This window comes from Pipistrellus hanaki, assembly GCF_964339955.1.
Source record: "Pipistrellus hanaki genome assembly, chromosome: 8".
NCBI lineage: Eukaryota > Metazoa > Chordata > Mammalia > Chiroptera > Vespertilionidae > Pipistrellus > Pipistrellus hanaki.
Window position 1 is genome coordinate 72,343,371 of NC_140510.1, and position 20,607 is coordinate 72,363,977.

General features: G+C 44.6%; 1 protein-coding gene across 2 annotated transcripts in view; it reads right to left on the reverse strand.

The window, feature by feature from the left end:
- SATB2 (SATB homeobox 2) overlaps positions 1-20,607 on the reverse strand; it is a 207,282-nt gene that overhangs the window by 38,610 nt on the left and 148,065 nt on the right. For both annotated transcript variants that reach the window (XM_084893187.1, XM_084893186.1), the window contains 2 exons: positions 10,389-10,601; positions 5,913-6,068 (listed from right to left, as the gene is read on the reverse strand). In XM_084893187.1, the coding sequence (XP_084749313.1) occupies positions 5,913-6,068; positions 10,389-10,601 (369 nt within the window). The remainder of the gene's footprint in view (positions 1-5,912; positions 6,069-10,388; positions 10,602-20,607) is intronic.

Consider the following 20,607-nt stretch of genomic DNA (forward strand, 5'->3'; position numbering starts at 1 on the left):
ACTCTTCTGGAGTGTGAAATGAGCCAGATAATATTCAGCTCTTGTTCCTGAGTCACTGAATTCTCTTTTCATGAATCCAATAAGGGTCTATTAAAATAAATAAAAACCCTAATGATTTAAGATAACCTCATCAGGAGGCTGAAATGGGTAAAAGGCTAACTGCAAGGGAGACTCGTCAAGGGCTTTGGCGAAGGCCTGACAGGGGGTCACCTCAGCCTGAACAAAGGTGGGTGCTGGGCCTTTGGTTACAGTTCACGGTTAATTATTTTAGGCCTTGCATGTGTGAGGTACAAATGGCCTGCTTCTTTCTTTATTTCTTAAAATGGTACGCTAAGCTCCAAAGTGTATTTTCATGGGGACCAATTTTCAGCTTTCTCTAGGTATGTCCCTTGCATTTCTATGGATGTGCATGTACAGATGGAGTCTGTGGTTGGGAGTAATGAAAATTTTATTTCAGACCAATCCTTAAACTCTGTTAGAGAGGACTCAAGAGGGGGTTTTATAAAATCTTACTGCCTCCTCATCCTAGATACATAGTATGCTAACTAAGTGTGAAAATCTGGTATGAATTTATATAAATATGAACATACATACATGCGTACATGGGAACATGCATCTGAAAAAGTTGTCCATATCTGTCAAAAAGATGAATGAATTGGAATTGTGCTCTTCTCCACTTAAGTAGTAGAGAGGTATTATCAGTAAACTGTACTAAAATATAAAGCAGAAAACAACAAAAACATTCCCAGGCTCCGACTTCAGTTCCAAATCCTAGCATACCTATGACACAATACTATGTATCCTGCAAACTGCCTCAAAAACTTTTAAGTGCATGAGGGGAATAAACCAAACACTTCAGAAAACTAGGAATGGTAGTTGTTTGTTTTTTAAAGATCAGGACTGGTTCTAAGGTGAGGCAAGCAAGTACCGGTGCACAAAATGTGAGGGGTGTGGCTTTGAACATGCAGGCTTCCTTAGATTGTACCTCCTGGGACCTAGTTTGCCTCACCCTAGTCTTGTAGACACTGCTCATCTTCTCCATGAAAGGGAGAAGATCAACAGTGCCTACAGCAAGGGGTAGGAATCACTGATAGGCACCAACATTCTCCAACGGTAAGAGCCCTGCTGTAACTCACTGTCCACTTTAAAAGAGGGCTGGGAGTGTTCGGAGACATGGCTTTAATATGCCAACCTGACTTGTCTCAAAGTTGCATGCAGGTTTCCAAAGACCATGTCATAAGTGGGCAAAATCATGCAACTCAAGTTTCCTGCAGTAAAGTTGGTTTAAAACCAGCACGTACATGTTAGCAGTGGGAAAATGCATCTGACATTTTAAGATCTGCATATGAACTCTGTGATTAATCTCTGTTGATGGCTAATTAAGGGCTCCCATAAAAGCTGGTTTTAGGGCATGAAACCTTAACATAACTAATGGTGGGCACAGTAAAAAGATCCCAGCTCCTCGCTATAAGGTGGATACAGATCTTGAGGGAATGTCTGCTGATAAAATCTCACTAGCATCTAATCCTCTAAGATTACACTGAAAGAAAAGGCAGAGAATGGAAGACGGGTTTCAACCTGACAATGAAACACCCTAATGTTGCTGAAACCGGTTTGGCTCAGTGGATAGAGCGTCGGTCTGCGGACTGAAAGGTCCCAGGTTCGATTCCAGTCAAGGGCATGTACCTTGGTTGCAGGCACATCCCCAGTAGGGGGTGTGCAAGAGGCAGCTGATTAATGTTTCTTTCTCATTGATTTTCTAACTCTCTATCCCTCTTCCTTCCTCTCTGTAAAAAAAATCAATAAAATATATTTAAAAAAAAAAAAAAAGAAACATCCTAGTGTTGATAGTGTTGACTGCCTGCTTGGTTTGGCATTCAGGAATGTTGAGAAGTCTAATTTCCTCAAGGTGTTGCATCATAATTTTTTCAAATGGTACTTAGAGTGTAAACAGGTTAGTTCTTTATTGGAGGTTGGTGGACAGCCCTGAAATTATGGTATCCATACCCCAGTTGACAAGAATAGAAAGTCCTCCTTTGTAGGCTATAAAATCATTGTGTTCCAAAGAAACCTGCCCAGCAACGGGGGGCAGCTGCTCAGGTGAGGCTGCCTGCCTCATTTCAGTCTGCCTTCCTTGCTGAATCCAAGATGGCAAAAGCAAAATCGTCGGGAGTCAGACTAAGACCAACTCATTTTACATGGGGCATCAGATGGTCAGTACTTCCTGTCATAGTTTATACCAAAAAGATGGGGTAAAGATCTACTTCCATTAGCCTGAGCTAACTCAGCCCCAATAAAGCCATTTCCCAAAAGGAAAATTCATAATATAAGATAAATTGTGCAAAGAGGCACAATTTGATCCTTTGATCAAACTCTTTGATCCTTGTATATATTTTCTAAAGGATAAGAAACTAATGAGACTAAAGATAATATTCTTATGCCCCAACTAAAGAGTTGGCTTTAAAAATTGTACTTTTGAATTGTCTTATAATTATATGCTGTACAGTATGATCGCAAGTAGGATGTATACATCCCTGTGCACACCCATGGATATATGTACATTAAAAGGGAAGACTCTACATTGTTAACGGTAACTATCTATGGGTAGTGGAGTCATGAAGGACTCACAGTTCCTCATTTATACATTTCTTCATTTTTTAAAGTGAGGATGTTATTACTTTAACATATAATAGAGGTGTTGTTTTTTTTTTGTTTGTTTGTTTTTTAAGATATATGCAACTAAAATGTGCCTGGGACATTTTTTAAAAGAGATACAAAAGCAAAGATTAATATGCTAACCCAGCACTGAGTGAAAAGAATGTTAGCACATATACTGAATGTGTCATAAACTCCAATAGCGAAGAGCAATAAAAGGAAAACAAACCAAATAATATAGCCAGTATTTTTCTTTATGTAAAGTTATCTGTTTTTCCTTGATTTTTTTGCCTTATTTTTAGAGGACCTGCCACTGAGACCTGTATACAAATGCATCCTGACATAACCCACACATTGAGGAAACACACACACTTCCCAGGAATATATGCCACCAACAGGACCGTCTAAAGCTTGTCACTGTTTCAGCTCCTTTTCTGAATCCCCCTTCCCATTGTGTCCCTCAACACAGAAGCCCTCAGGGACCATCAGGGCCCAGAACCTGCCATCTCTCTGAAATGTTCCTTCCTTTTTCCTATTTCTCACTCAAAGCTTGCCTCACACAGAGTGTTAGGTTATATTCTTAACAGCTGAGGACAGCAATGGACACCAAGGAGTGAATGAGGTTTAATGGAGGGTTCATTTCTATTTTAAAAGATAGTTAATATGGAAGGGGAGGGGCCATGGTGTCTATTTGAACTGGGTCTCCCAGGTTCCATGCTCATTCCCTTTTACCAAGTTCCTAAAGAAAGGTTCCCAGATTTCACATCCAAGAGAGAATGAAGAAGCCTTGGTACCCATCAGCCTTCTCGGCCCTCCGAGGCCTCCTGACCCCTCCAAGGAAACATACTGAAGAGAGGACAGAAAAGCAGGTAAGGAGGGAAACCTTTGCTCTCTCAGTCCTGCGCAAGGAAGAGAGTGTGGCCACTTCACACTGCAGCCTGGAGGGGTTAAGTACCGCGGCCTAAGTCCCACTGTTAGTCATGTGCATGCATGCACCCTATGGGTAGGCAGCAAATACATGTGCAAAGTACCAAATCATGCAATTGACTTCACTAAAGATGCTTTTCATGAAGCCAAAGCGGGCGCTCACAAAACGGAGTGAATGCCGTCTGTTAAAAGGCCTCAGCATTGGATTTGCCCATCTTGTCAGCGATGTCCAGCGAGGCTCCCGTTCACAAAGGCGCACGAGGCCACGGTCCCAAAGAAAATCAGAAAAACTTCACAGCGCGGCATCCGCACCTCGGCTCAGTCCTATCCTTCTGCATATTGGTTCCCGGCACTCCATGTCCCTGAGACCCTACAGAAGCGGGGCTCCCGCGTTCTCCGGGCGGCACCATGGATTGGTAGCGCTAAGTGTGGGCCCCTGGCACTCGCGGCTCCCCGTCAGCCACCTGAGTTATTTCTGGAAGCTGAGGGCATCGCTCTTTCCAGAAGCCGTGGTGCCAAGCCAGCGGGAAGATCACAGGCATTTTGAATCAAGTTCTCATACTGTGGTCTCCGTTCTTTCTTGAAAGCTTCTTATAAAAAAAATAAATAAATAAAAATAAATAAATAAATTAATTAAAAAAAAGGACGGAGTGAAACTTTCATATTTACGTCAAGTCACGACTTAAGGGGCAGGTTTGCAAAATCCATTGTGTAGCTTTTCTACCCGCCGCACATCTACCACATATGTCCTTTATTACACAGTGGAAAACCATTAAATGCACAGTAGTTTTGCCAAGTGGCATTATGCATTTAACAGCTTTATTCGTTTAACAGCTCCAGCTCTCATTATATTGTGCCATGTGGTCCGTGGGATTTTATGCATCTAACAGCTCAGGAAGGCTCCCCGGCACTTCCTTTTCATGCATTTCCTCCTACGGTTGGACGTCAAATCCCAGCAAACGGCCTTTCAGCGGTTTCGCTGATGAGCGATAACAAGGATAATCGGGAGACATGACCACATTAACGTTGGACAGGGAAACAAATATTTCGATCAGGTTCCTTGGTCATCTACCCCTTTCCCTTAATCAACATCTGAAAAGTAACTTAAGTCAGGTAACTGCCAAGCGACAGGTAAAAAGGCTAAGCCCCCTAATTAGCCTAAATATGCACCTAACTATATATATATATATATATATATATATATATATATATATATATATATATATATCTCGTTTTTTTGAAAGTTGGTTTTTAGGGAACACCTTCTTGCTTGATAGAAACACCATATTCAGTAACTTCCTTTCTTCACAGCAGCACGGAAGACCTGTTAGGGAGACGAGGGATCTTTTCCCTCCCATCGCAGGATGGAAATATTCGTCAGGGAAGGTCATGGAGGAAGTCAGGCTCAGGACCCAAGGGCTCCCAGCGTGATGCGCAGCCGTCTTCGCCCCCTCCGCTGCGCATTAGGTAACTGCCCACCTCGGGATAAGTAAGCAGGCACCGCCACCGGACCCGTTCTCGGGCAGGGAGGCGGTTCTCCCTTTAAAGGAACTGAAACAGACAGCGGATCCCATCCCCGGGTGCTGCTCTCAGAAAGAAACCTGCGGAACCCTCCGCATCTGTCTCCCCCGGTCCCCGGAGCATCCCGCCCACCGCCCCCGCTCTGCGCAGATCTGCCCCGGAGAGGCTGTGTGTGTGTGTGTGTGTGTGTGTGTGTGTGTTAGAGCTCTCAGCACGCGCCCTGGCCCTCACGTGTGTTTTCTCCTGGAGAAACCACCAGATTCCACACACATAAAAGGAACACCTGACTCCCAAGGTGTCTGCGGGGCTTGGAAAGCAGTTATTACACAAAGTCAGCCATGCCCCTGCCCGGAGTGAGGCGGGGAGACGTGGCTACAACGTGGTCTCAGCAAGATGCTGTTTTGTAGGTATCAAGTCTGGCATATATATATATATATATATATATATATATATATATATATATATATATATATATGAGAGAGAGAGAGAAACAGACAAAGAGACAGAGAGACAGAAAGAAAGAAGAACAGAAGAAAGAAAGAATCCACAGCAGTGTTTAGAATCAGTAGAGAAATCACTCAAGGCTGATTCCTTTTTAAACGGTCCTTTCACCGGCAGAAGTCTGGGTTTTGACTTAGTCTCTATTTCCAACTCCACTGGGAACCGAAGCAAACCGTGGCGCCAAACTCGGAGCACGCCGGGTCCCCCTGGACTCCCGCCGCTGGGACTGGGCGCAGCTGTGTGTTTATGGGAGGGAGGAGGAGCGCTCGGACCCCACGCCAGCCTCCGCTCCGTGAACCAGCGCTCACCTGACTTTTATTGGCAGCCACCTTGGCGAACAAGGCCTGGGACACCTTGGCCCTTTTCATCTCCTGCTGGATCTCGTCGTAAATGGCAGCTGTGATGTTGACGTTGGCGCCGTCCACCTTGATGGGGAGGTCTGCTGTCGGGGTCGAGGTTTTGGCCTGCCGAGAGACCGGGAAAACAATCACTGAGAAAGCGCCGCGTGCAGCCCGGCCATCTGTGCAGAAACCACCCGAGGGTTTCCGTCAGCGGCTGCCAAACGGCATCAGCTACAGAGGGACACTTCTTGTCCGTTATTCTAATCGGGTTAATTATGGTTGGAAATAATGGCGGCGAATTCCTATAGGATGGACAGAGCCTGCATAGCCTGCTCCTGCCCCCACGCAACCCTGGGCGGCTCCCAGGGAGGATGCGGTGGGGATCGAAAAGCCATCAATTAGCTGCTGGCCACGCATGCAGTCACCCCTTGCTTGCTAAAAATGGCATGCCTCCTCGGAGGAAGGGCCAATTCTTCCAGAAAAAAAAAAAATAAATAAATAAAATGAGTAAATGCGTAGCGGTCTCTAAATAATAAATTATTACTCGATTGAAAGCACTCCCCAGAGTCGCTCTCATTCTTTATTAAAGCTCCGCGCGTGGCATCCGAGTATGCGCGGTTTCCCATCGTTAGCATCATTATGCTGGCCCGCCCGTCACCTAATTTCACCTAGGAAATCAGCGGGAATGAAACAAAATTTCATTTCGTGAAACGAGGCTTCGGAATGCCTTTGATGCGGCGTTTTCATTTTCTTAAACTCATATTGTGGTTTTATGCATTCTGCAGCGCTCGTGTTAATTGAATGATTTCCCATCAGCTTCGGAGACAAATGAAGGACAATAGAGAAGGTGTCTGCGAGTCTCGGGGTTGGGGGGGACCCTGAAACGTTTGGTGCTTCCTGATCGAAAAGACTGTGGGCACTTGCCCTGGTGTAATAACTGAAAGAAGCCCAGGCAATGGGAATCTGCCTTCATCCTTGGGTTCATGAGCGTAGCCAGCTGATTTGGTCTAAAGTGGGTTGTTTTTCTTTTTGTCCCCACTTACCCTTAATCCCAAACCAAGAGAGTGGCCCCCAAATCACCACTGTCCCTCTGGGGGTGCCCTGAGCTGTCCCCACCGGCCTAGCATTACCGGTGGGGGAGGGAGGGAGAGACAGGGCAGGTAGTCTGGACACTATGGGATCCTTCTCAATGGCCTCAAAGCCAGAGCGAATGTCCCAAGTTCCCATGACGGCTTTGATTCCTAAGAGCAATCAGTGACTTTTGCCAAAGGTCCCCTTTGACCTCCCTGTCTCATATGATTTTCTAATTATTACTAAAAAAATAAGAATAACTGATGCTGTACTTTTTTGTGCCAGGCCCTCAAGAAAGCACTTTATTTCTGTTATCTCATTTAATTCTTTTAAAATTGCAATGACTTAGACTTTATATTCATTTTTACAGATGAGGACAAGTGATAATGAACGACGATGTTTGACCTCCTGGAAGACAGGCAAAAGCAAGTGAGACAACCATGTTCTGAATCCAAGTCTCCCAGGCGCCAAAGCGCGGGCTCAGGGCCGCGGTGCTAACCTGGCTCCCAAACCTCCGGGTTGTTCCAATGCTGGTTTCACAGGGATCTGCTGGCCCTCAAGTTCGGAGTCTTCCTTTAAGAATCCAATTGTTACTCTTTTTCAAGAAATTCCTTTCCCTTCTCAAAACTTCTAGCACTTTTCCTGTTGAACACATGTTTTAGCACATTATTTCTGCCTTTCTCAACTCAGGTTTCTTATTAGCCTCACTGACTCTCTCGCCTAGCTGATCAAATCCTCTCTAAAGCCCTGGGGGCTATGTGGTTAGGAGCCCAGGACTTAAATTAGAGCAACCTGAGTTCAAATCCTTGCTCTGCCACTCGACCATGTGGCCTCAGTTTCCTCATCTGTAAAATGGGGATAGCAATGCAAAATGGTGCAGATCCAATTTGTGCAAAATGCTCACAATACCTGATACACAGTAAGTGCTCAATAAATAATCACTCGTATCCTTGTATTGTTGTTTTGTTATTATTAAGCACATCAAGGGATACTGGCCAATTGAAGCTTTATGAGATGAGACTCTGGAGGTTTAATTTCAAATTTGAAACCTCTTGCCCTGGCTTAGTTGGTTGGAGCATCATCCCATCCACAAAAGGGTCAAGGGTTCCACTCCCAGTCAGGGCACATACCCAGGTTGTGGGTTGAATTCCCCGTAGAGAGACAACCAGTCAATGTTTCTCTCTCCCTCCCTCTCTCTAAAGTCAAATATATCCTCACGTGAGGATTAAGAAAATAATAATAAAATAAATGTAAAATTCTTCAATTTATTTTAAACCAGTTGGGGTTTGGAAAATAATCAATAATCTCCATGAACTCTGTCAGGCTGACCCCCACTGCAAGGCGGCCTCCGGGGTAACCCCCTCGCACGAGTTCTCATGTGGAAGCTTCTCTCCGCTCGGACCTTCACTGCGGAGGCACGCCAGTAAGAATTCTGAGTGAGAAGGTAGTCACGGAATGTTGTAACAGCTTCCCCTTTCTCAACGTCTAACCAACAGGAAAACAAGAATGACCAGGAGAATGTGCAATACCGGTGCCATAGCTATCGTCTCGAAAATATTCCGAGCGAAACATTTTACATTTATTTTCCTAAATCTCAAAACCGTGACACTAAATGATTCATTTCCCTGTTATATTGGTCCTGAGGGCCTCTGCCTCGGAATTTTCTAGATGGGGTCCTGTGCTACTGAAAAAAGCGAAACACTGGCTCTGTGCGGCCTTGTACGCTGGTCTGGCTCTGACAGCTCTCCGTCTGTGAGGAGAGGCTGAGACAGCGGTGCCGGAAAAATGTTCCGAAGGAGCACACAGCCCTGCGAGATTTCCTAACCAGTGGAAGTGACTTTCTGAGGAGAGGTGTCCGGGTGCACAGCCAGGAAGCATGGCTGGACTGACCCATCGTGCTTAAACGGACTTCAGAAGCAGCCAAAATTGGCAGATTTAATACAAGTAAATATTAATGTAAATTAACAACTCACCCAACTCAACAGACTAATATGTTTGTCCCAAAATGGGGGGTGGGGGGGAATCTTATATAAAAGCTTGGTTACACTCATCCAAAGTAAACAGTTAAGGGGGGATGAGGACAAATATGTAATACCTTAATCAAGAAGGAAATTTTAAAAAAGAGAGACTTATTTTTGGTTGAACAGTCATTACAGCTCATCATTCGCTAAAGACTAAAGTGTAAGCATCGCAGTTTGACAGTGCATGGATAGAAAATGACCTTCAGTTAAATATCTATTGCGGAGTGCAAACTTACGAAAGTTAGAAAATATGAAAGGAAACTGATGTATATAAAAAAGCTCAAATATTTCTACTAGAATGCAATTTTGCTTGTATGCTTAATCTGTTCTTTGGAACTTACCAGAAAACAAAAGCATTAAATACACACACACACACACACACACACACACATACATTATAGTAACTAAGCTAAAAACCTTTTGATGTCAAAGCACCCATTTTTCTGATTTGTACAATGTGTGTCTGTTGACTGTCTCGAGAACTAGAGAGGGAACTTGCACCCCTCCTGGCAGCAGTGGCAGGAGATGGCTGTGTCACAAACCTAGAGAGTGCTAAAGGGTAAGGAACACAGGTCGTAGGCTGGAAAGGAGGGGGCTCAGATCTGAATGGGAAATGACTGGTGACTGACTTGACCCTTCAGTGTGGATCTTGGCAGCCTGCAGTGACTAGCTGCCCGCACCTGCCAGAGGCACTGAGAACAGAATAGGTTACTGTGAGGAGTGAGGAGGATGGAAAGCGGAGCCCGGGAGTCCTGGGGGTCGCCTGGGAAGCAGAATAATGAAGGCCTGCCTCTCCATGACCATGTCCTAAGGGCTCAGTGAGTGACCCAGCCATGGGGAGGGAGCCCTGCATATGAGTGCTCCCATCACGCCAGGTCCCTCCCCATTCTGCCTTTCTCAGATCCCAGGAAGCAGAGCTTGCATCCGCAGGCACCCCCTGCCCCCAGCTACCTCACCCTATGGAATACACACGACATAAGGAAAAGCAGGGCACCGGCCACACACACTCGGCTTCACACAAACCCCTGGATGACGAAGCAGCTGTAGGTGGACACAGCCTGCCCCTATTCCCCCCCCTCCCCGCCCCCCGTCCGCCAACACCACCCCTGCTCTCCTGCCGCGGAGGAAGGATGGTTCTCCTGCTCCTAAAGGGACAGCACTGGCATAGGACATAGCAAAGGAAGGCCACTTCATAGGGCCGGTTCCCTATCCTCCCACCAACTCGCTCAGTGGACTCAGAATCCCTGAATTACGTGTTTCCAGGGGGAACTCTCAGCACCAGCCAGGTGTTTCCAGGGCAGAGAGAAACGGAGAGAAACGGAGAGAAACATCCGCAGGGTGCGCATCTCACCTGAGGGGTCCGGGAGGAGCTGGGGCTGCTGGAGGCCGAGGACACCATGCTCACGTTGGGGTTCATGCTCCGCTCCCGCTCGTCCTGGTAGATGCGGTCCCGCTCCACCTCGGGGAGGTTGAGGAAGTTCTGCATGGCCCGCAGGTTCACCAGGAGGGACTGCGAGGCCGTCCGCGGGTCTTCCTCCTTCCGGAGGATCTCGGACAGCAGGCCCTGATTGGATGGGAAAACAGGGCGAGTCATATCTTGGGGTGGTGGGGGGGTTGTTTCTGTCTCCCATACCCACCCCCTTAGCTGTGTGGGGAAACCAGTGGGCTGTGATGTCCAGAGCCGCGTTCTAATCCCAAGGCTTCTCCAGCAGGAAGGTCTGGAGGGAAGGTGCCTGCCTCCGGGGCGCTGTGGCTTATTTTGGACCCTCCCGTCCTGACACCTTATCATTACTGTCACCTCTGTTGGGGGGCAGAGATGCCAGCTCGCCAGGTAGGCGCCGGGGAAGGGATTGCGAAGTGGCAGTTACCAGCAGGTGCCTCCTACAAGGATGGCAGGAAGTGTTAGAACGCTCTGCTTGAAATTGGGAACGCTTGGCAGTCCTGCTCTGCTTTACAAATGTGCCAAGTTTGGTAAATTTAGTTCCGACATTTAAACAGCATGGGAGATTTACATCGGCTTAAAAAAAAAAAAAAAAGTTTGGCTGAATTTCTATGTGACCGGCCACTGCTTTCAATATAGATGTTTCTTCCAGGAAAAAAAAAAAAAAAAAAGCAAATGGCTGTAACTTGTGTTAACCCCAGCTTCTCCATCTGCACACATCATAGGTGTCCTTCCGCATGGACTGGAGAGCACCCACACATTTCTATGAGATACCCTCCCAGGGGAGCTCTGAGCCCATCATCAAAAGGATGAAGTTCGCCGAAACCGGTTTGGCTCAGTGGATAGAGCATTGGCCTGCGGACTGAAAGGTCCCGGGTTTGATTCCGGTCAAACGCATGTACCTTGGTTGCGGGCCCATCCCCAGTAGGAGGTGTGCAGGAGGCAGCTGATTGATGACTCTCTCTCATTGATGTTTCTAACTCTCTATCCCTCTCTCTTCCTCTCTGATCGCCGTGGTAGACTCAGACACTTTCTGAATGTGTGACAGCTTTAAAGGAAATCGGTTCTTTATGTGCTCTGGTGACAGAATTCACACACACAGACACAGACACACACATACACGGAAAAGGTTGACAAGAGTGGAGACAAGCAGCATGGATGTCATACAAGGGCGGGGACCAGGCTGGGCCACTGCAGGACCATGGGCACAAGCAGAGCCACTTCCCTTCTGCACCCTCGTTAGTTTATCACACAGAGGCCTCTCCTTACACCCCCAGCTACATCCGCTCCCAGGACACTGTGAGGTCAGGGCCTACGATCAGCCCCCAGGAAAAGCGGAGGGTCTAACCTCTGTATCTCAGACCAGATGGGCACCCCAAGTCATGAGACGCAGATGCCAAGGCCATTTCCACTGAGTGGAGTATTCATACAAGGCCAACATGGTCAGATGTGCACCATGTGGCTTAACTATAAATGATGCGAGAGGAATATGCCATCTCCTGGTTGGCCAGAAATCTTTAAGGTAAGTTAGATGATCTTTGCAAACAAAGTAATGCCTTGTAAAACAGGGACGCAAATGTCACCTCCAGGAATGGGCATCCCACCATTATCAGTTTTCCGAGAGAGTAATTACCATTCAGGAGACCAGGTAAGGCAAGTTCACTATGAGGAACCTACAAGCAGTATGCATGCCATCACATAGTTCTGCAACTTGTGTGTCATGTTACTTTGATTGGAAATGTCTTTACGAAAGAGAATGGCATATGCCATGCCATGAAGCTAGAAGAAATGCTATCTAGTGTGTGTCTGTGGGCATGCGTGACCAAGAACAAGGTAGGATGGGTATGGAAAACACCCTTCTGGGAACATGGTTCTAAGAAAACCCAGACTTCTTGTCATGCTTTTAGAAGCAACAAATGACACATTTGTCTTCCAGAAAATGTTACACAATCTAAGAACTGATCCTCTTTCTAAAGCTAAGTCAGTTGTGCCTTAAGTTATTCTATGTCCACTTGTGCTAAGCACCCTAAAATATTAATAATAAATTTATTTCTGAGACAAAATCTCCAAGAAGGAAGTGATTTAAAATCAATACTAATCTCCGATACCAATAAGACACCAAGATTGACCTTTCCTGAGCATTCATACAGGATAAGCCGGTCTCTTTCTCCTTCTCCTCCTGTTTCTTCTCTACTCCTCCTCGTCCTCCTCTTCTCTCATAAGTGATTTTAAGTTTTAATATATTTCAGACTACCAAATCGGAGGAGGAATTCCTGGGTCTATACCAATGGTTCCCCACCTCTTTTTGGCCATGCCCCAGCTAAGCATCTCTAAAACCCTGGTGTTTCCCTGCCCCATGACATACAATTCTTATTATTCAATAAGGTGAACTCCTATTCATGTGGAGGAAGCCTAAAAGGCCATGAACTTGGCCTAAACAAGCTTCCAAAGAACATGGCATCCATGAAAGAGAAAAACAAAAGAATGAAAGGACAGTTGAAGTACTGAGGAAGGCATCACTAAGAAATTGCTTAAAAAATAATAATATAAAGTGATACAAAAAAAATAACAAATAAAGTTTCAAAAATATAATAGAGAACTAAAATGCATAAATATGTCACAATATAGATTTATATACGGTATCTGAATGCGGTAGAGTACAGTATAGCTCAGAATTTGCACAGATAATAGTGAAATAACAAAAACTGGTGTTCTAATAGGTTAAAAATTGCTCATTTTTCATCAATTAAAAACCCCACACACACACTCTGAAGCATAGAGTGATCTTTGTTTGTTTGCTCTCTTGGTTTCCTTTCTTTCCCACATTGAATCTGTGGAGTTCTTTCCTCTGCTTCTTTCACATATTGGACAACTTTCACATGGAAGTGAATCCATCTTTAAGAAAAACCAGACCCATGCATTCTTGCAAATGCCTGTTTATCAGCATCATTTCTGGTGCCTGAGACCCCAGGGCTGGTGCCACACACTGCAGGCGCTCTTTTGCTTGCCTAACTGAAGCCAACAAGGTGGCCAGCGCCTCCATGCATGGCTCCAGAGAATGCGAAGACTGTTCTAAACCATTTACTTAAGGTCTGTCTCATCTGGGTAGCCAGGGTCCCCAAGCAAATTCTTTTCACCCAGACATTTTCAGTAACAAGTGGCTAGTGGGTGGGCCTTAGAAGAGTCTTAGGTGTTTTCTTGAGTCTTTTTCATTTTGGTTATTATAAGTTTTTAATTATTTAAAATGGGATTAAAAAAAAAACAACCAGAGTCCAAATTCTGTAGGCTCATAAATGCAAAAGGAGCTTGCTTATTTGGGTAGCTGAAAATCATTATTGGGAGGAAAATTAGAAGAAAATGTATGGCATAACAGATGCACCACACATTGCCCCATCTTAATTATCACGATAAGTAAATGTTGGTCACATAGGAGCCATCTTGAATAGAACATAAATTAATAATTGACCACACATAAATATTTCCAAGGCCCTCGTCACTCAATTGCCTGGCATTTTAATTACCAGCCGGCCCAGTGGAAGGGGTCACTTGGACATGGCCATTATGCAGCCTGAGATACAGAGAGTGCGGCATGGCACCTGGGCACCAGGGAGGTAAAAGTAAAAGGTGCACTTTTATGAATAGAAGGATCATGAATATGGAAAACGTGAACATTGAGGGGCATTAATAAATTAACCAGGATACTGCTTATTAAACTTCCATATCAGTAATCACATTAAAACGAATTGTGAGTATTGAGCAAAGTGGCCATTACATCGTTTCCTCATCGTGGGCAACAGAGCCTTCTCCAGGGAGAGCACGGAACAGCTCCTCCTGGGGCTGAGCAAGGTCGCACAGGACCAGGAAGCGTGTGGACTGAGAGGAGGGGAAGGATCACCTGCCCGGGAGGGAGAGGCACCAGCACAAGTAACTCCTGGGCGACAGGTTGCTGAGAAGTGAAGGGAGCTGGGGGAAAAGGAACCTCAGCGTGGCTTTCTCTGCAGCCTTTCGCAGGGACTCGGTGAGCTTCACCGTCTTCCCAGCACCAGCAAAGAATAGATGAGGTTGGCAGGAAATTCAGAGAGCAAAACAGTTCAACACCCAAAATCAGAGCTAATACAATGCCATCTGGTCTGATGGCTAAGAGAGGTTATCTTTGCAGACAAAACATTCAGGCTGATTTTTAAATTTTTTTAAAAAAATTATGTACTTATTATGTCTAGTATGTTAAATAATATTTATTTGTAACAAATTAAATGACTTTAATGTTTCTAAATTTGTAGTTTCTATTGATGGGCTATCTTATTTAAATGATTATGATTTCCATATTTCTTCAATAATTCACATAGTGTGCCCCAAACTGCTAGTGTGCAAAACACATGCTAATACTCAGAAATGTTAGGAAAACATTGCCATGAATGGCTCTATAGAATGCACTTGTAAGATTCTGCACTACACCCTTGACGATCTGTCTGGGCAAATGAGAAACTGTCTTATGGGCCCTTATCCCTTTAAGACAGCAACAAGGGGACCCATACCTGGGCCAGGTCTTAGAAACACTGGGCTTGAGCCCCTCAGACACGCCCCCCAAGGCATTCCAGACACACCACCAACAGTCAAGATCATTACTGACTCAATGATAACAGACAGTGTTCTTCTTAGCTCTCACATCTTCAGTAATTCTCTAGAATTAGGCTATATCCCCCATAGACTATCTGGAGAACCCCCAAATTCAATATACCTAGTGCCAAAGAATGACTGATCAACCAATTCATTAATTTATTTGTGAACTGACACAAAGTTCAGAAAGGAATAAGCAGATTAATTAAGACCCAGATTCTGATGCCAAGCAATTTACTATGGGATGGTTTACAGAAGCGCAATGCTAAAGATAACAGGGGACATACATTCCAGATAGAACTACAGCCATTTCAGTGCCAAAGCGAGGCTGAAAGAGCTGCCAACTACAGGACTCAGGGAAAAGGTCTTGGAAGAGGTGGGATTGCACTCGGCTGGGGTTTGAAACAGGCAGAGTCCATGGATATAGAGATAATGGTGAGTCCGGGCCAAGGAAATCAGTGAGGGACAGGACAGTATCAGAACATTTGAAGAGCCTGGCCAGTGTCGCTCAGTGGTTGAGTGTAGACCTGTGAACCAGGAGGTCATGGTTCCATTCCCAGTCAGGGCACATGCCTGGATTGTGGGCTTGATCCCCAGTGTGGTGTGTGCAGGAGGCAGCTGATCAATGGTTCTCTCTTATTATTGATATCTCTCTCTCTCTCTCTCTCTCTCTCTCTCTCTCTCTCTCCTCCCTTCCTCACTAAAATCAATAAAAATTTTTTTAAACATTTAAAGAAAAATAAAAAGCATGACTAACCCAGGAAACCAAAAGAAGTTCCCATTCATTAAAAGAGTACAAAAACTGATAAAGTGGTAGGAGACATTTTTGAAGTGAAAATAATACCGCCCGTGTCAGTATCATTCTGAACTACTGGAGTATATACACAGACTAACCAGCAAACATTACCCCCAAAATGAAGTGATATTAGCTAATCTGTTCAGCCTTTTTGTCACCTGCAACAAATTAGGCTTTCAATATGCAAAACATCTTCCTTCCAGAAAAACAAATGATCATGATTCCATTTAATTGTAATTTAATGAGGCATAATTTATTTTTTAAAGTGATATACACCAGGTGTGTACTGAGGAAACTGGCCCAGCCAAACCCCAGTGCTTTTCTTTAGATAAAACAAAAACAAAAAAACTTCCAACTAGCAGAGACTGTTTTCATTCCTGTAAACTGTACGTCTGTTTGTGGCCGTTTAAGTAGGAGAGATAAAGGATAACTTGTGTTGTGGTGTTCACATGTTTATTATAACATATACCTTTAAGTAACTCAGCAGCCCCCCCCCCCCCCAAACACTCAGTTATATAAAGCCACCGGTTTGAAAGTATTGGGTTCCAATCTAAACAAGGGGAGATATTATTGCAGGGTGTGAGGAGTGCGATGGCAGAGGGCAAAGAGGGGATAAATGGTGATGGTAAAAATAAAATAAAAAACATATAAACCCCAAAGGTAGTTTATGTGATTGCTATGCTAAAAGCAAGGCTTGAGTGCTGGACACTTCTTTAGAAACATTTAGAGAAAATAAGCCCTATCCCTCATAATATGTTTTCACTATTAACTGTTAGATGTATGAACAAAGCATATAAGCTATTTCATGATGGTCCTCTCCAGAATCAAGTTTCATCTCTTTAAGGATGTATGAGTTGAAACATCTATTTGGGAGTCTTCTGTAGTGATAAGTTGAAAATATACTGTTTTAGCACACAATTTTATATATTTTTTTTAACAAATGATGCCGTAACAGTTAAGCAAGGTTAACAGGCACACGGATCCCCAATTTACACGTTAAAATTGCAGCAGGCCAAGGGTGGAAGGGGCCTTAGCACTCATCTGGCGCTCACATGGACCAACCCTGCCTGCATCCCCTTCTGAACATGACCTATCACACACACTACACACACACTACACACACACACACTACACACACACATACACACACACACACACACACAAGCACGCACAAAATCCCTTCAGAGGTATTCCTCACCTTTCAGCACCTCTTTTGCATGCTTATTTGTTAGCCTTAATTTTCACACGTTTCTGAAATTCCTGGTTCCAGCTGACATGAGAGCCAAAACTGGTCTCCTCCTAAGAAGACCAGGTAACCCCAAATTCTGGGCCGAGTCCTACAAAGGGAACTCCTAACTTCCACAGTCCATGCACAGGTCACGGCGCTGAGGAATCAGCGGTAAGGGTGCAGAAACCATTGGCATCCTACATCCTTACAGTGGACCCCAGAACCGCCTCTCCCCCACTTTCCTTTCAGGTGCTCGGAAGGGGCATGTCCCCCTCTGCTCATGAGCATAAGCAGGTTTCCCTGGGCCCCATGTTCATAATCTGCACCCCCACGCTGACCCTGCCTGCTGAAATCCATTTGTGCGATGCCAGAAACTCCCCTCCTCCCCTCACTCCTCCCCGCAGAGCACCGCTTCGCCATGGAGCCAGAGTGTGTAGTCTGATTTGAATAAAAGGTTTACAGGGCACAACAATGACAATTTGATTTTTATTATTAAAAACGATGTGTTAAATCCTCAAAGAAAATGTCGTTATTGCATTAGTTTAATAAAACCCCTCTTTTCTTATAATATTTCTTTATTGGGAAAGACAGCCTATATGCATGTAGCATTTTTGCAGGATGGGGGTGGACAGAATTGAGCCTCTGAAGGGAATTAGTGTCTCTGCAAGTATAAATGCACATTCAAAAATAGCATTTGCAGATAGATGCTGCTACTGCAGCACCGTATCCTATAATGAACTAAAAGACTATGTATTGTGTGGACACACAGACACACTGCAGTTGGTGACACTTTCTCCCTCCTTTGAATGGAAATGGCTCTAGTTCTATCCCATTTAGGGCACTTTTTTCTTTCTTTCTTTTTTTTAATCCTCACCCACCAAAAGATTTTTTTTTCCCATTGATTTTTTTAAAAGGGGAGTGGAGGTGGGGAAAAAGAGAGAAACATCATTTGGGAGTTTTTTGTAGTGGTAAGTTGAAAATATACGTTTTAGTTCATAATTTTATATTTTTGTGGAAGACAATCAGTGGGAGACACATCCATTGGTTGCCTCCTGCATGTGCTCTGACCAGGGCCAAGGACAAAACACAACCCAGGTACATGCCCTTGACCAGGAATCGAACCCGTGACCCTCCAGTGGGCTGGTGCTCTAACCACTAAACCAAGCAGGATGACACGTTCATCTTTCACACTGTGCTGCTATGCAACCTCTTCTTTCTAGGAGACAGGAAACTCCTTGGGAGCACAATCCACACATCCTGTGCTTAGTGGTCAGTTGAGTGGGAGAGGGGGTGTACAGAAATTCAGTGCACCAAGAGGACACTAAATGCATATTTCTTCATTTTCCTGAGAACTGAGTCCTATTTTTTCTGAACTGCCCGCAGCAGGCCCTGATAGATCACGTGTTCAAAGATCCCCATTACATGTAAGATCTTCTCATTCAATCCATTGTAAATGGAGACTGTGGGCAACACAAACTCCACTTGAGAACAAATATGCCATGTCCCTCAAAATACAATCAAACTTTGCTCGTGCCACATGCTACATCAAAACACAGAAAGCAAGTGACACAACGTGAGTGCCCACAGCCAGCCAGCCAGCACCTTCCAAGCTTCTCCCCCTGCCAAGCCGCCCCTGAGTAGGTACGATGGAGGGACTGGGCCTAACCCGACCCTAAAAGATTCCTGGCAACGTGGCTCCCAACTGCCAACCTGATCTGAGCGGGAACAGATCCCGTTAGAGGGGCGGTTCCACCTCACTTTCCTCCTCAAGCCTGCTCTCCTGGCTTAGGAAGTCCCAGGTACGGGAATGGGGTGCTGTGCACAACCTAAGTCTGAACTTTCTAAGCGCATCAGCACCAGAAGCAAAAGCAAATGGAGAACGGAATAGGGTCCCCTGGGAGACACTTCCCAGCGGTATTCTGGGCTCCTGGCACCCACAATGTCTGCTAACACTCAAGTTCCCGGGCCAGGACCACTGCTTCCCAACGGCCTGGGCCCCGTTACACCATGAGCATTCTCCGAAACCACTGTTGGCAAACTGCCCCCAAACTCACTAGTGTCTCCTACTTTTTTAAATCACTGGCAAAGATAATATTTTCCAAAAATAAAAGCAAGCCCAAACATTCATTTACTGACTATTTTTATCTCAAATGTATCAGATGCATTCAGATATAAGAAGGAAAGCAGTCTGTTGATAAGAGAGTGGACTCTGTCCTGAAACAGTTATAAAGTGTTAGCTTTTCCTGCTGAAACGTGTCTGCATGAACGTCCATCACCTCCAAGGTCAAGAGCATCTGTGCCCACCAGTGCATGCGCCACATCACGGAGCTCATCATGCCCCCGAGGGAGCACTGCTGTGCAAGTCTCTCTGCTCCTGCATTTCACTCCCTGAAGGAGCGGCTGTCCGTCATCCGCTCTGTGGCAGCAGGTATGAGTGAGAATAAAGTGGCTCTGAGTGTGAGCTCTGCAGTCTGAATTGCTGGTTTCAAACTGGGCTTCGATTGCACATGGATTAATGACCCAGATTCCTCACAGGTCAAATTAAGATAATATCGTACTTCCCCCTTAGGGATCCCTAGAGAGCTTATAACTGTACCCATCCATGTTAAATGTTCAATAAATACCAGCTATCATTATAATGCCTAGCATAGTCTCTGAATGCTTAATAACCATTTGTTAAGTGAATGGATAAAAAAAATACAGACCTAACATCGAAGTACAGTTCTTTTAGTCAAGGCCTTCCAGTTATATTTTGTTAAGTGTCTTCCCGAATACAGTAGGAAGAACATATGAAGAATAAATTTTAGGAAGTAGGATAATTACAATTATTGGAGGTAAAGGAAAATGCAAAGGGAAGTTTCATAAACTACAGTGGTGCCTCGCATAACGAACGCCTCGCACAGCGAACTTTGGACAGGTTTTTCATGAAACCATCGGCCAAAAAGCAGAAAATGGATGAAGATGTGCAAGATTCGGTAGACTCTACTTAGTCTGTCTTAAAATTAAAAAAATGTGTTTTTTTTTTTTAAAAATTATGTTTTTAGATGTATCTAAATAAAAATATGTCATCTTAGCATATTTTTTTTTATGTCATCTTAGCATATTTTATGCTACAGAACGAATTATTTTTTTTAACATGTATTGTTATGGGAAAACACGTTTCACATAACGAACTTTTCGCATAACAAGCTTGCTCCTGGAACGAATTAAGTTCGTTGTGTGAGGCACCACTGTATATACTAAGTGAAATGAACGTCCAGGATAGCACTTAAACTAAGTGCTAAGATATTCACTTTATACTTCAGAAAAGTAAGAACAACTTTTCCTCCCTAAATAACTCTGTATCATTTAAAATGAGCCTTAGTCTGCATCATTGCTGAAACAGGGACTGTAATTATTAGTGAGTGATAAAATTAATTGAGTACATCATCACTAACATTCTTATACTGAAATGCAATTAGGTTAGAATTACCAAAGTGCTCCATACA